Below are 15,977 nucleotides of genomic sequence, written 5' to 3'. Positions count from 1 at the left end.
AAAATCCCAAACACTAATTTTCAAAATATTGACAACGACTAGGATACTGAATCAAAAGAAATTGGTCTAGAAACGTCCATGATTGAAGTTGAGAAAACGATCGAACGCAAAAAATGGACAATGCATTTCTCCATTAAATTTTTTCTAAATTTCCGAATCAGCGGAATAATTCACGTTGCAGAAACAGCAAAAACGAAACCTCATCCCAACTATTTGGAACCAGGCTGTGTGTCTATAACTAGATTACAATTGCATACTTTATGAGAGGCATTTGAGTCTTGCAAATGTCAAATAGCCGGTGTGGCCTCTGGTCTCACTGCACGGCCTGGCCATGACCGTGGGAGATCCTGTAGTTTCCTGCGCATTGCTTCCTTCACTTGATCGCTGCCGCCTTTTACGTGGATGAGATCCAACGGAACCAGCTTCATCTCCCTGGAAGTCATCCAATTTCCATTCTCGAACTTCATATGTGCGAAGGAGAATCTCAAACGTCCTTATATCTATGCACAAGCAGAAGATACAGATCTTAGTGTGAGTACATTTGTGAGAGAAAACACTCGAAAGAAGCAAAGCAAGTCCAAAAAATTCCACATCATAAAGCATGAAAGGAGATAACTGAATCAAAAGGCCCTACCCGTAAAGCTTGACCTCATAGTCTCTGATGCTCGTTGCACCTGCTCAATACACGGGGAGAAGGAGCATAATACCCCATCTTGCTTCAACATTTTCGCAGCTGAAGGGATGGCCAGCCAGGGTTGGGGTAGGTCCAGGAAGACAGAATCTGCCCTTCCAGAAAAATCATCCGGAAACCCTTCACCCTGAATATCTCTAACTCCTACAGTGATCACGTTGCTTAATCCCGTCTTCTCAAAATCCTCCCTATAAGAGTTAAACATCCTGTTAGTCTTTCAATATGATATCACCTACTTGAAATAGAGGAAATAGCTTAATGTTAGTTCCGAAACCGCTGGTTTCATGGGGAAATTAAGCAGCTGATGCAATTACCTTTAGTTTGTACACGAAAGGGGACACCGAATCAAATAGAAACCAATTTAAACCAAATTCTTAAGAAACAACGAAAGTAATCACTCGCTTATCTCACAATTCATTAGCATATCACCCGATTCATCCACTTACCTCGCAACTCATATTCTAAACTAAAGGTTTTCATGTTCTGGAAGGCAAAACCATACACAAATCTTGTACACGAAAGGAAACACCGAAGTAAATAGAAACCATCATACACCAAAACCGTAAGAAACAACGAAAGCAAGGTGTTGATCTCGAGTTCTTACCTAGCAGAGACCGCGCGTTGTTCATGGAAATCAAACGTATAGACATGTCCTCTAGGAGCAACAGCCCTTGCAAGTGAAGTAGTCAAAGATCCACTCCCAGTCCCCGACTCGAGAACCAAACATCCCGGAACCAACTCCAAGAACATGATCACAAAGCTAATGTCCGCAATGTACAGAATCTGAGTCCTGTGGCTTAAAACCAAAGTCCAAAGCTCGGGTGTCGGAGCCAACAGGTAAACAAATCCGCCCTTGCTGCTGAAAACCTTGGAACCAAACTGCTTCCCTATCCAGTCCGAATGCTTAAACAAACCGAACCGGTTTTCGAGAACAGAACCGGCACACACTTTGACAGCTTTCATCGTATCATACTTCTCATAGACAATGACCAAATCTCCATCATTAATGGAGCGAGTAAAAGACAGCTTCTTTGTCGGATCGACAGGCAACATCCTTAATCCCGGTCTGAATATTTTAAATATAAATTCACATTCGTACGTATAAACAAATTTATTACAAATTAAAAAAAAATTAGCATCATAACAACTAAAAGGGCAGTCTTTAATCAAGCAACTAAAAGTGTGGCCGGGGCTTATGCATCCAAGTTCGAATTCCTACGCTGCAAATTAAAGTAGTTTAGAATATCGCCATGTCAAAAATAATAATAGAAAAAAGAAGTAGTTTAGAATATCGTCGTGTCCAAAATAATAACAGAAAAAAAAGATGATAATCAAAAAGTTAGACTGTGCTTACTTTTTCCAATCTAGCAGATGGTGATATGAAACCCCTCAAACAGTAGCTGAAGAAGAAGAAGAAGAACCGGAGCGGGAGGAGGACTGGGTTCACAGGAAGAACTGAGGAGGAAGAAGAAGAAAACGACGGAAGGAACCTGCGTTTCTGCTTTACAGGTTCAGTGAAGAAACGAAAGAGCCGAGAGGAGGAAGAAGGCGGGGGAGGAGGGTTGGATTCGTAGGTTTAGGGAGGACTGGGAAATTTGGGCCTTCTGTTGGGCTGGGCTGTAAGTTTTAGCCCATGAAACAAACAAAGTCGGGTGCTTTCTACCGAAGCATGTAGTGGATAGATCGTAGAGCCGAGTCAACCGACTTGAATTTTGGGGTCCGTATTCCCAATGAACATCATCGTCGTCACGCTTGGTATCAGCAGAGAGAAGTATTTTCTTGAATTTTTTTGTTTCTGGGTGTTAATGTCTGTTTGGTTGCCGAGAAAGTGCAGGAAAATTCTGAATTGGGTTGCAGCAGATTTTGCTGTTTGAGCATCTCAGCTTCCGCTCGGCAGCCAAACGAAACGACCCAAAAGCGAAAACCAAACTTTGAGCTCGTTGATTAATCCGTCTCTCGCTAATTAATCAGGTATGCTTGCTGCTTGCTGATATTTGCTGTTTCTTACATTGTTGTTAGTTCGTGCTTTGCTTTGACCAATCATATTTGTTTCAATATATTTTCTCTTGATATATGAGGTAATATTAGGAGAGGGTGAACATTTATGAGTTGATTTAATTTAAATTTCCGTAATTCTTATTGATTTATTAACATAGTCACGAAAAGCAGTGACTTTATTTGAAGATAGACCATGTTTCATCATGGTTGTAATTTCAATATGCAAAATCGCATAATCTCCGCAAGGGAATTGGAGCTCAAGTGATTAAGAGTATTTGTCCTTCCACTCGGGTCCTAAGCGATATCGCTTAATCTTCGTATGCATATTAATAGCAGTGTTAACTATTTAGCTTCCTCAGACCCTGGCAAAGCGGAGAGTCTTGTTGGCTTAGGGTCCCCCTTTATTCTCGTTACCACCTTTACAGTCATGTTTTATTAGCAATTTTTGGTTTTGTATACAATTCAAATTCGTGGATTCTTTCGTTTGACAATGTACCTTTTTTTTTTTTAAATACTACGAGACGATGCAGCAACCGAGAAATTTAGAAGTAACTCGTCGTTTGTCCTAGCAGGATGCAGCTAGAGGGTACTGCTGCTGATACTACTACCCTGAGCTATTGGTTGAACTGGCGAGTCTTGCTATGCGCAATTTGGGTGTTTGTGCCAATGGTTATAGCGTTACTAATGATATGGAAATATGATGGTAAAGACCATTCAAAATCTGACGGAAGAGATACTCAGCAGGACATAAGCCAGGATTTCTCTGGCGATGAAGCGTGGAGACCCTGCCTCAAAGAAATTCATCCCGTTTGGCTGCTGATTTACCGAGTTATTTCATTCTCTTTCCTTTTGGCAACGCTGATCATTAAAGTTGCTATCTCTGGCAGTCGCATATTTTACTTCTATACTCAGTAAGCCTCGTCTTATGTTTATGCTCATCTAGTGATATGTAGTGGATTCTAAATCTAAGGTCATCTAAAGATCCTGCACAACCGAAAGTTAAATGTGAAAACTCAAGCGGGTTTACAACTCAATTCGTCTCTTTCTTGAGCAGCGTAGGACACATTTGTTCAGTCATACATCAGGTTCCCGGGTAGTTAGGAAATGTTCTTTTTTATTATGCTTTCAACTCGAGGATGTAATGTTTTCTGTATGCTGAACAGGTGGACTTTTACCTTGGTTACCATCTACTTCGGGGTATGCTCTCTGATCTTCTTTTAGCCTTCTACTGAATCGCCTTAATGTTTTCGTTGAGATATCCAATGTCTGCGCATTTTATAATTGATGCAACCGTTAACAACTCTCCATAGACTAGGCTCTGAGATTTTGTTTGTTTTCTTTTCTCACTTTCGTCGTAGTTTGGATCTCTTCTCTCCATTTACGGGTGCTTCTGGTGCAAGAAAACAAGCAGCACGAGAACTCTAGGAGATTATGATCATGTCGGGACAGATGCAGAAAATGGAACATACATTCCCCTTGAAAATGAGGAGAAAGACTCAAGTCCCCAAGACGAAAGTTGTCTTCCCCGAGCAGCAGCCAATTGCAGTCGTGTCTTTGAAGCTATGTTCGAGGTCATATTTTCCTTTTGCCCAATGATCAATGCTTGCAAAAGCTTTGTTTGCCTCTTAAGTGCCTTATGTTTCCGTTTCATTCAATTTCGAATTTCAGATGAGTGCCGGGGCAGTGATGCTTACTGATTGCATCTATTGGCTCGTCATATTTCCGTTTTTCACCATCATAGATTACAAAATGAGTTTCGTAAGTACCACAAATTTCATATCCATCCTCTTACCACATATTTCGTAGCTTAAGGTTCATATGTTTTTGTTAACGTTCCGTTTATTTCAGCTGACGGTGGATATGCATTCAATCAACGCTGTTTTACTCCTCGGCGATGCAATGTTGAATTGCTTGGTATTTTTCTCATGGGCAAATTCTCTCACTTTGGACTTGTATATTTGAAAGTTTATTCCACGCTCCAACTTTTTCAAACTTCTGCAGCATCTCCCCTTTGTTCGGATATCTTACTTCATTTTATGGACCGGTGTCTTCGTCATTTTCCAGTGGACCGTCCACGCTTGCGTATCAGTACGGTAACGTTCGTTAACCCCTCCTTGTATACAACTCAGGAACTGGATGGAACTACTAATGTCATGGAAGAAGATTGTCAAATTTCACTTTGTTGCAGGTGGCCGTACCCGTTTCTTGACTTGTCATCGCCATATGCACCGTTGTGGTATGTTATCGCTACGCACTGTTATACCTCTCGGCATTACGCCCCGTTAATTAGGTCTTAACTTCATGTTTAGTCTAATAATGTACTGAATTTCAGGTACTTCTTGATGGGATTGATGCACATTCCCTGCTACGGTATCTTTGCCCTAATCGTGAAGTTAAAACATTACCTCTTGTCAAAATGGTTTCCCAACTCTTATCGATGTTAAGGACGAGGTTTGGTGTAACCGGAAATACAGACGGTGACTTCCCGGGTAACGAAAAACTCACGTCCGGTGATTTGAAGAATCAACCAATTATCAAGAAAACTCAAGCACACATGTATCCGAATCGAAATATGAAAACACTAACGGAGATTATACAAATTCAAGTTGAATGTGCGTTACGTTCGGAAATTGTTAAAGCACATAACTGAAATTATTCTGCTTTACTACTAATCATCCATTATTTTAAGTAGAAGTTTTGGCAACGGCTCCGGCTTGAGTAAGCAGAGGGAACAGTTTACCTTCCTTGTGCAATGCCGTTGTTTCTGCACGACGACATCAAATGGTATTATTCCAACAGCCATGGTTAAGGAGAGATTTTGCTCTGTAATCGGGATATATCTTCGGTTGTATCTAAGAATCTATTGCAGTTGAGGGATTCGAAATCTTACTGTCGCATCCACCGATGTGGTTTCCACTAATGAAAACATTGGGCACAGTCCGCTGGCCAGTCCACTCTGCCAGAGCTGATTGTATCTGAGCTCCGTCACCTTCAAAACGGAGGAACAATACCGGCATCAATAAAACTCGGACAAAATCTATACTCTGAAAAATAACACATACTGCACAAGATGGAAAAGGAAGATGTCTATCTCATTTTACAAAATATAACGGGAGCTGCTATCGGCAATTTGACACTTCAAAAAAGTCATCGCGCACAACATCGCAAGTCCTACAGTTAAAAGCTTGAGGCCTAATTTACCAATTAATTGACCTAATCACCACTTTGCTAGTCAATTGTCTCTAGCCAAATAGTAAATATTTCCGGCTTTTTTTAGTCAAGCGATTTTCTAATCTAGTCTAAACTACGGGAGGGGAAATAGGGTGCCAAATAGTCCCATTAAACGTGAAGAATATGGAACTCATAAAAACACCAATTTCCAGTTAACAATTTGACTTCTTCCAACAATACATTTGTGAGGAAGCTCAAAAGCAAACTTTACATCCAATAAAGATTTCGCAGTAGCGAGTGGATTTGGATCCTCACCGGATCGCCTGGGGATCTTAGAGATCAATGCACGTGGACCGTTGATAAAAAATTATGCGACCATAAATTTTTCCTTTTTTTTTTTTATTTTTTACGCAAAACGAAGCTGCTTTACTTTAAAAAATATAAAAAGCATTTAATTGGGACCACACAATTTTTTATTAACGATCCACGTGCGTTGATCCTATAATTCAGAGAGGGGATTCAGCGAGGATCCAAATCCGTTGCGAGTTTCAAGTTTTGACCGGTTATCGTATGTAATTAGCAAACAAAAGTAAATTCACACCGTAATCAACTATCGAAAGATACCCAATTCTTTCCAACTTTCTCTTTTTGGAATGGAATTTTACGCAATCCCTATGAATAGGATCAAACATTATTCCATGGTATTTAAATGATATTCCTCTTTCGTATTCTTAAACAAATCTTAAACAAGTCCCGGAGAGGGCTTAGTTGATTCACGATTTATGTTTCGTCTTTCATTTCCTTTTTGTTTGTTTCAAGAAATATATCGATCAATTCCGATTCTTTCTTTTATATTGATTCTTTTCATGTGCATACATACATACATACATACATACATACACATGGATTGGATACAAACAATACGTAAATACAGATAAAATAGTGAGAGGGGAAGTGAAACTGACTTTCAGAGTCCAACTCAATTGCCTTGTAGGATGCTCCCAATTGAGTCAAGAGCTGCTTCACGTTCACGCAGAACGGGCAATGCGTCTTGCTGCAATTACAGATCCATATACATACACACACACAATTAGCATTTCTTAAATACGAGATTAATTAATCAATAATCGTGATTAATTTCCGACGAGAAAAATCAAGAACCTGAAGACGACGACCGAATTGGTCGACACGAGCTCCTTCGCCTTCGTCAATGCCATAACGCTCTCTCAATTCACAACTCGCAAACCCTAAAATTCTGAATTTCCTCACAATTTTCTTCTCTCGGCTCTCTCTCTCTCTCTGAAAAATTGCTGACAGCGTATGTGCAAGTATCAAGTATATGTAGTTGGGAGTTTGACCAAAAGAAGGGGGCAAAAAAGGTATGTGCTTTTGGGAGGTGCCACGTCTGTCTTCTATTTTTCTAGGGATCTTTTTATATACATCCAAATAACTAAAAATTGGACATATTTCAAAAGTTAAAAATCACTAAAAATTAGACCTATTTCAAAAGTAGGCCTATAAAATTAGACCTATTTCAAATTTTTCCATTTTTTTATTAGTTCTTGCGGGCGGACCTGACTTCTGCTCTCCTAATTCCCATACACTCTCATCCCCTTCTATTTGTGCCGTCACGGTTAAGTCACGTCAACATTTTATATCACTATTGTTTTTTGTCTTATTATCTCTATAAAAAAAAATCAATATAAAATGTTGACGTGGTTTAACCGTGACCGCACAAAATAAGAGGGATGAGAGTGTATGGGAAGTGGGAGGGCAGAGAAACCGGGTCCCTTGTGAGCCGTGATGGGCTGTATTTTTTTTAGTGTTTTAACGGAACATTTTCGGTACTGTTCACTTTAACGAAAAATGATATTTGTCTCTAAAAAATTACTCCTCTTACTATTCACTTCCAACATCTTTTTATCCTTTTGATTAAAACTCAAAGTTTTCAAACATTTTTCATCAGTCTTCTTTGTTTCTGTGTGAGCCACAAGATTCGTTTCTAACGACTGAGGTTGATTGCTGCCCAAGATCATCAAGTTTTACCTTAAATCACTCTACCGACGTCTTGGCATCCGTCAATTTCCGTTTACGTGCCGAACCATCATGTTCATGGGATTGCGTAGTGTCGCACAAAATCAATCCTTATCTAGCTATTTCCCTCCAGATGTTTGTCGGCAATGAAAAGAACTTTCATGCAATCGGGATACTGTCAGATTGATATTTCGATATAGATAAGTTTTTCACGTGCACAACCTGACAACATTCTTGTTAGATCCAAATGAGAGTGTTTTTTCTTCTTTTTTTTACAAGAAGCGATGGTGATTTCATTAACAAACAAGAACATATACAAGGTTGTCTCATGGGTACATTTTTCAGTAATTAATTCAATGATTTGAGGATAATTTACACAAACGAGTATGAAATTAATTACACAAGCACACAATTTAAGATCCGCCACAAATACGGCAAACGATACGAACCTAAACTAAAAAAATGAGAGTTGAATGTTCACAAGGTAGGTACACCATGATTTTTTGTCATCAAGTCCAGCAACTAAAAAAATTGCAAAACAATCCCTAAAAATATTTGACCAAAACTAAAGTCAACTAGATGCATCACACATACAAATTTACGAACAACTTGCCTGAAAAAATAAATAAACTGCAAAAATTAAGATGACATATATTCAACTTAGTTTATTTATTTATTTTTTTTTACAAAAGGAAGACAACTGGTGGCAGACCACGGTTATCCAACCCTTCCGGAGGTCGGAAATATTGAACGAACTAAGAATTCTTGAACAGGTTCTCTTATTGCTACTGATGATCACCAGGCATACAAAGTATTTGAAAGATTTATAATTCTACTATATACCTCTGTGTATCTACTCCATGCAGAAATTTTAAATCTCTATTTCAATGTTTGATTATAACGAAAAAAATTTCCATGAACCGCACGGTCATAACCACAAAACTGCACAAATTCTCACCGAAGCAATTATCTTACATGCTCATCTTGTAGATTCACATCAACCTAGTTAAACCGCTGCAGGTTCCAGAAGCTTTTCCTCAACATTCTTGGCAACAGCGTCAATGAATTCTTCGGTGTTCAAGTAGTACTCCCTCGATACCCTGCAGGCAACGCAAGCATCTTAGTTTAGTCCCCCCCAATAACAATCCCGTTGGGCTAATGTAGTCACCATGAACAGATGACAGATAAAGCAGAGTCCTAAACAGCAAACTAAGGGAAAAAATCTAATTTATTCCATCGCTTTTGGACAGTGGCAATTCATCTTCCCTTTTTATTGCACAATCCAACCGAATGTAAGTAACCTCGTTAAACAGAGCCAAGAATCTACTTACTTGGGGCCATGGATCAAGAGGGCGAGATCCTTGGTCATTTTCCCACCCTCCACTGTCTCAATGCATGCAGCCTCCAACTTGCGAACAAAATCCAGCAACCTATCATTTTTATCTAATTTTGCCCTGGAAAGCACGTTGTCACATTTCATTAATCCGAAATGTAACCATAGTATACTAAGATACAGTGAAGTTTGGAAGTTTGGCTTGCAAACAGTACCTGTGTTCTAGGCCTCGTGTCCATGCAAATATTGAAGCAATACTATTTGTACTTGTTTCTTGTCCTTTCTGATGTAACCGAAAATGACGAGTTACTGTCCCATGAGCTGCTTCAGCTTCTATTGTCTTGCCATCTGAAGACAACTGCATACACTGTGGTTAGCTTTTGTAGCATAAAAATGAGGAAAGTTAATGGTGATACGTACCAACACAGAACTCATGAGGCCCAAAGAGCCAAATCCTGTAAAAACAAAAACAAACTATTTTACTCCAGAAAAAAAAAAGGGAGAGATAAATAGAGAGAGAGAGAGAGAGAGAGAGAGAGAGAAAGAGAGAGAGAGAAAGAGAGAGAGAGAGAGAGCAATTCAACAGCACCTTGAGCAAGCAAATCACTCATGACATCTCCATCATAATTTTTGCAAGCCCAAACATATCCACCCTCACTTTTGAGTGCATAAGCCACCATGTCATCTATTAGCCGATGTTCATACCTAAATGCCAAAAGAATCTTCAATTAGCAATTTCAAAATATGCGACACAACATTGGATGAATCAGTGTTTATGATAAACAATACAAACCATATAGAATTTTCTTCAAACTTCTGCTTCCACTTCTCGTCATAAACCTCCTCAAAAATGTCCTTAAACCTGTGGCAGTCCAGGAACTCAACATTTTTTATAATTTCTTTATAAGAAATAAATGATACAGAATTGATAGTTGAATGTTGACTAATTCTTCCAACAAAGGTAAATTTACCTGCCATCGTATTTCTTAAGAATAGTGTTTTTGGTGCTCAAGTATAGTGGCAACTTCTTGGAAAGAGCCAACGACATTGACGAGTCAGCAAAAGCTCGAATAGACTACCAAAGAAAACAAGGTTTTGTTAGCAGAGTTTGCTGATAAAGCACATTTGCCTAAATGCACAAAAAGGTATGTGATGCCCATTGTGGTAACACAAACCTCATCAACATTATACATAGAAAGGGCCACACCAGGCCCTTTGAAATTGTAAACATCAAGTTCAACGGGGGCATCTCCTCCTTCCGGGACTGAGCATTACAAACAGATAGATGTTAAGCAGAAAACGATATTCAAGGGAAATTACTTCACCAGCACAATCGTATGATCTAGAATGTTGAGATTTACTTACCAAACACCATTTTAAGTTTTCCTGGCCCTTTGATAACTGTATCAGTGGCTCGATACTGATCACCAAAGGCATGCCTACCAATACAGATGGGTTTCTTCCAACCTGTAAATTGGACACATATTGAGCACTTCCCACAACATTTTACTTACATTCAAGATTAGAAATGAGTTTGAGCCATTACCAGGAACTATTCTAGGGATGTTTTTACATAGGATAGGTTCACGGAAAACAGTACCTGTAAAAATAAAGCATTACGTTTCAAGTAGAAATTGTTCAAACAGTGCGTTAATCTTTCAGATGCTAACTTAAGTTGTAACTTATTAACGAAAATGTGTAACAAAACCACGAGTATTAAATTTTCTTTTGTATTAAAAGGAGACAACGTCTTAGATACAAACCGTCTAGAATGTTTCTAATTGTGCCGTTTGGACTCCTCCACATTGATTTCAACCCAAACTCCTTCACTCTGGTCTCATCTGCAAGGTATATGAGAAATTGAAATTAGATAAGACAACATTTAAACTACCTGGCAGAGCAGATAGATCATCTTACTGCTAAGAAAAGTATCGGAGCAGCCAGAATGTCTGTCGTAAAGGGTTCAACGTCCTCATGGTAATACATAAAAACAGCATTATACAAAAGCAAAAACAACTAACCAGGGGTTATTGTAGCACATTTCACAGCAACATTGTACCTGCAGTGACATAAAAGGCTAAAATCAAACAAACAGAAGAAGCAAATCCTAGCAATCCAAACGTAAGAAATACAAACACACTAAACAAATTCTGAATCAAACTACTGACTTAAGAGTGGCTTCAGCACTCTCTACTGTAACTCTGTCATCGGTCGCATCACGGTTCAAAATCCCTAAATCATAATACTTTATATCCAAGTCCAGATAGGGAAAAATAAGCTGCAGTAGCATACGAACAAAAAACTCGGATTAAATCAAATCAAATTCTATAACAAAAGCATCAGTAAACTGAAATTCACATCGAAATGAATCTTCACACTTTGTCTTTAATCGTTGTCCATATGATCCTCGCCATTTCATCACCTAATTGACAAAATAATACCATAATTAATACAGTACACAATCACAACATCAACAATTAAGCTCAAGAACAAGCATCATCCTACTCCTACAAGTTATGATCCGTTTGGTTGCTGCTAAAATTCATGAAAACATGAAACAACATAGAGGATTTTTACTGGCTCAAAAAAATAAAAATAAAAAGGATTTTTACACAAGTTTCCATTATCTTGTGATTTTAATTCTGTTCATTTTCTCAGTGCTTTCTCACTAACCAAACAGAGCATCGTTTAGGGAACTGACCGTCCATTTCGACAATCGGATTCTGAACCCGAACTTTATCGAAGCCAGCGGAAGAAGCGTAGCACCGCAGCGACGTGCTGCGGAAGCCAGCGGAGAACGAGACGCGGTTCCCGAGAGGCACTCCGTTAAAGAGCCTCGGGGACGAAGAGAAGGACAATCTAGGGTTTCTCATGGCCGCAGACGACGAAGCTGACGACGACAACGACATCATTGCAGCGCGCGACATGGCGCTCAATTGCGGCCGCGCTCTCCGCATTCAATTTTCGTGTGACGGGCTTTCAGTGCGCGAAATTTTTTGTTACCATTTTTCGGCCGGCAGGGGGTTTGGGGTCTTTTGAGTATTCTCATCGGACGGAAGATATTGGACGCGTTGGATGAATTAGAACCGTAGGATCATCAAGCTACCATGAGAGAAGTGGCCGCCTGACTTACACCAAAAAGACGAAAAAACCCTTGAGTTGGCTATTAGTTTAATGGTATTTCTCTCTTTGTACGGGAAATGTTTTAAATTTCAACCTACATAGATAATGAGTTCGACATCAATTATTAGCAAATTCATTATGTCGCTTAATTCAAATCCTCCACTCTTTGAGTGAAGTATAATTGAATTAATTCGAGTTGGTCATGGAATGACGCCGGGGGTTATGGCAACACCAGTGCTAGGAAGTAGAAGAGCTGCGAAAGTAGTACTACAATAGACGTGCAAAAAAAACATTCAGGTTGACTAGATCTCTACCAACCCCTATCAAACAAATCATTTTTCCTGTGAACACATATAATCCAAAATAGACACGTTTTATCACATTTACATAACTATATGTATCATGTTAATTTGTATATGACTCGTATATAACGTACAACACGAGGTAAGTCATTCAAACTGTGTAAAATTTGTAGTTTTTGAATGATTTTGTATTTATCAACCTTAAAACCGGTCGTTATTGTATAACTTGTTTAATAATCATTTCGTTTTTTAAATTTTGACCTAACTGATGTTCCTGCCGTGTTTGAATTGACATTAATCGTGTTGCGTACTAAAATTGTACACGAACTGCCACCTTAGAAGATTGAATGAGCATATGGAGTGGTGGTGCCAAACCTAAAAGTAGTCCAGAGTCCGGAGTCCAGGCCAACTTTACTGGGCTAAAAGGCCTCTCTGTAAGCCTTGGGCTTGACAGTCACTAGGCCCACACAGACCAACCCGATGACTTACTTACAAGGTCCAACCTATATTTACCTATAATTTTTCAGGTTTTGTCTTTTTATATATTTATTTTTTAAGAAGAGGTTGATTTTGAATAATTTCAAATAGAATTCCGGTATTATTTTTAATTTATTGTTATTAAAAGGAAGGGAGGTTTTTGAAACTATTACAATAATTTAAGAGATGGAGAAATTTTGAACCCCGATACATGCAAAATAGTACTATGGTATTGTTAGTAAGGAAGTGTTTAGAATCGTTCAAGCTCTTTTGTTCGTTCAGTGGTACGTGAGAGATGGGATAATAAAATTAGGATTATAATATGTTCAGAGTTCAATTCCCTTTAATATAATTGAACACAAAAAAAATTGCTAATACCAATTACACATAAGTGCATGAAAATAATTACGGTCATTCATGTTTGTGAGACTCACAAAGCAACAACGGCGTGTTGGAGTTAAATCATTGGTACCACATATGTGATGCATCCAAACCTAATAAGTTCAACTTATATTAAGTATGAAAGGGTTAAATTATCTAAATCTTTGTTAAGGGTTTCATAATAGTATTACCACGCATGAGTTTGAACATTAACAAATGACCTGTATGATGCTGTAGTAGACCAATATAATGTCAAATGTGTCACTCGATGTACGATGATGATAATGATATCTTCAAGTGTTCGTTCTGAATACATGTTTATAGTATGTCATGATACTAGCTAATTTGTTCTATTTTTGTGACTTGACAATCTTTGAGCCCCACCTATAAATACACTTGAACATGTTTTTATATGCGTGTGTAGAGAGAGAGAGAGAGACAGAGAGAGAGAGTTATGAGGTACAATAAATCAAAAATTGCAATTCTAATTGCGTTTATGCTACTGGAAGGAACTTTGCTGCAATATTTTAGAACCAATGTGAAGGAGTATTCTGTAAGGTCGACAAGCTCACCAGAAGGAAAGGTTTCCTTCAAAGTATGGAACTTCAACCACAACTACTACTACAACAACACTACTTCTGGGAATAATGGCAGAAACTACAAGTTCCTCAAAAACAGAAGATTTAGCAACCATGGCTTCCGACGACCAGCTGCTCCTAATCATGTCCCTGACGAAGAACAGAAGAGAATCACACCGTATGGTGCAAACCCGCTTCACAACAGGTGATCGAACATCAATTCGACGATTCAAGCCGTGCATGTGCAGGCTCTAGCTGGTCCTTCAAGCAGTTCAAGTTCGCCATCCAACATATGGTGTAGCTCACTGTATGGCTCGACTTTATTTACATAATGGTGTGGAGCACTGTTAGTTTGAAGAACCTCCGGTGTGCTCTACGATGATATGTAATGTGAGGTGCGCTCTTTTTACTCATCTAGGGTTTTTCCCACTTGGTTTTCTCCGATAAAGGTTTTTTCAGAGGCCATTTCAACTCCGACCCTTGTAACTCTTTCTAAACATTAATGGAGTTACAACTTATGTTTCTCAAAAAAATGGTACTCTTTTTAGTTTAAATTAGATTAGATATAAATTAAATCATCAAAACATAGCTATTGTACTTCCAAGATAATTAATTCATTATTTTCGTATCATACTTAATTTCTAATGTGATTGAGAAAGTTCACATAACTATGTTGCGGATAGATTAGCAGAAATTGGTCCTTTTTTGAAGTATAGTCGTCATATTTTTTAGGCTCCTCCCCATGTGTTGGCTGTTTAATTCAGTAAGATTTATAGGGGATTGCTAGACCCATATTTGTTTAGTTGTTTCTGTATTTTGTGGTTGTAGGCCTTCTTTGTACCAACAAAAAAAGGTTCACACAGATGAGATGATATATTTTTTTTTCTTTACCTTTTTGGATATAGAAAGAAAAATACACTGTGTGCAATGCATGGAGTCTGAAACGGAATATTTGAATCCAGCAGGATGTCCTGTGAGCTATCTTTCAAAAGCCCTGTTGACAACCAATCTTCATTCTTCCTGACTTTGACATATGATTAGAAAGGACCAAACCAAGGGCAAAATAAACGAAATTTTTCTAAAGAAAAGGTAAAATTTCTAATACGTAAGTTTCCAAAAAAATAATAATATAAGACTCTTGAGGCTCGAAAACTTAGATGTAATTGATAATATAATTGTATGATGATATATTTATAGGCACGAGTATAAAACTCTCTCCCTCTTTATAGTTAGAGTTAGTGAGACATAACTGACGTATATATCTCCGGTTACACATAAGAATTTCAATACAGTGTAAAAAAAATCTGAAAAGTTGGGAAATAGGCAGCTGCCAAAAAAAAAGGGACCTGTCACTCCCAGATCAACAAGATGCCATTAAAAAGAACTTCCTCTTTGGTCTATTTCACTAGCAAAGCGACAAATTCAAACTCTCTTTTGTTCATCTAAACGTGTGAGTTGTGAGATATATCACAGCAAAGCAAATCTCCTTTTTTCTGATTTTCCCAACATACTGTAAAGCTAGATTGGTTGATTGAGAGCAATTTTCTTCGTTATTGCACTCGAGGTTTCGAGTTTGAATTTTTTTTCCTGTAGTATCGCTTGTATAAAAAACTGTGTGAGTTGTGATATATCAAATCAGAGAAAATCTCCTTTTTTCTGATTTTCCCAATATACTGTAAGCTCGATCGGTTGACTGATAGCAATATTCTTCCTAAATTGCACCCGAGGTTTCGAGTTTATATCTTCCATCCTGCACATCGCTCTTATAAAAAACTGTGGAAATATAATATACTTACCCTCTCTCTCTCCCCCTAGCCGCCAGCGGAGAGGACAGTTACTCTATATACACCCCACAAAAAGTATACACTGCATTGACAGAGAGACAGGCA

The 15,977-nt window shown here is 38.4% G+C and overlaps 4 protein-coding genes across 7 annotated transcripts; 1 reads left to right on the top strand and 3 right to left on the bottom strand.

Annotated features, from left to right (window-relative positions):
• Positions 1 to 114: 114 nt before the first annotated feature.
• Positions 115 to 2,231, bottom strand: LOC103442234 (uncharacterized). Of its 3 annotated transcripts, none has more exons than XM_008381005.4 (4): positions 2,046 to 2,231; positions 1,296 to 1,757; positions 635 to 879; positions 115 to 500 (listed from the first exon to the last, which is right to left on the bottom strand). In XM_008381005.4, the coding sequence occupies exons 2-4, from the start codon at positions 1,742 to 1,744 to the stop codon at positions 259 to 261; spliced, it is 936 nt and encodes a 311-aa protein (XP_008379227.2). In that variant the 5' UTR covers positions 1,745 to 1,757; positions 2,046 to 2,231; the 3' UTR covers positions 115 to 258. The 3 variants fall into 3 exon arrangements, with proteins under 3 accessions (XP_008379227.2, XP_070660904.1, XP_070660905.1); XM_070804803.1 differs by having other exon boundaries at positions 1,296 to 1,911; positions 2,046 to 2,188; XM_070804804.1 differs by having other exon boundaries at positions 1,296 to 1,906; positions 2,046 to 2,180.
• A 290-nt stretch (positions 2,232 to 2,521) lies between these two features.
• Positions 2,522 to 5,383, top strand: LOC103442232 (uncharacterized). 2 transcript variants are annotated; one of them, XM_008381003.4, is made up of 9 exons: positions 2,522 to 2,662; positions 3,262 to 3,600; positions 3,853 to 3,886; positions 4,048 to 4,260; positions 4,358 to 4,447; positions 4,538 to 4,603; positions 4,691 to 4,782; positions 4,878 to 4,925; positions 5,022 to 5,383. In XM_008381003.4, exons 2-9 carry the CDS (start codon positions 3,263 to 3,265, stop codon positions 5,131 to 5,133), a joined length of 993 nt encoding a protein of 330 aa, XP_008379225.2. In that variant the 5' UTR covers positions 2,522 to 2,662; position 3,262; the 3' UTR covers positions 5,134 to 5,383. The 2 variants fall into 2 exon arrangements, with proteins under 2 accessions (XP_008379225.2, XP_008348019.2); XM_008349797.4 differs by having other exon boundaries at positions 3,220 to 3,600.
• Positions 5,201 to 7,267, bottom strand: LOC103442233 (glutaredoxin). The gene is made up of 4 exons (XM_008381004.4): positions 7,022 to 7,267; positions 6,826 to 6,914; positions 5,580 to 5,678; positions 5,201 to 5,453 (listed from the first exon to the last, which is right to left on the bottom strand). The coding sequence occupies exons 1-4, from the start codon at positions 7,075 to 7,077 to the stop codon at positions 5,374 to 5,376; spliced, it is 324 nt and encodes a 107-aa protein (XP_008379226.2). The 5' UTR covers positions 7,078 to 7,267; the 3' UTR covers positions 5,201 to 5,373.
• Positions 7,268 to 8,546: 1,279 nt separating this feature from the next.
• On the bottom strand, positions 8,547 to 12,260 carry LOC103442231 (isocitrate dehydrogenase [NADP]). The gene is made up of 15 exons (XM_008381002.4): positions 11,929 to 12,260; positions 11,606 to 11,649; positions 11,396 to 11,505; positions 11,249 to 11,286; positions 10,991 to 11,068; positions 10,774 to 10,827; positions 10,593 to 10,694; positions 10,403 to 10,491; positions 10,199 to 10,302; positions 10,021 to 10,089; positions 9,817 to 9,932; positions 9,648 to 9,682; positions 9,443 to 9,585; positions 9,226 to 9,348; positions 8,547 to 8,994 (listed from the first exon to the last, which is right to left on the bottom strand). The coding sequence occupies exons 1-15, from the start codon at positions 12,182 to 12,184 to the stop codon at positions 8,901 to 8,903; spliced, it is 1,455 nt and encodes a 484-aa protein (XP_008379224.2). The 5' UTR covers positions 12,185 to 12,260; the 3' UTR covers positions 8,547 to 8,900.
• Between the last annotated feature and the right edge of the window lie 3,717 nt (positions 12,261 to 15,977).

The sequence above is a fragment of the Malus domestica genome, chromosome 09 (assembly GCF_042453785.1).
Source record: "Malus domestica chromosome 09, GDT2T_hap1".
Taxonomy (NCBI): Eukaryota; Viridiplantae; Streptophyta; class Magnoliopsida; order Rosales; family Rosaceae; genus Malus; species Malus domestica.
The sequence above is the reverse complement of the archived record's forward strand: the minus strand, read 5'-3'. Positions and strand labels throughout refer to the sequence as shown.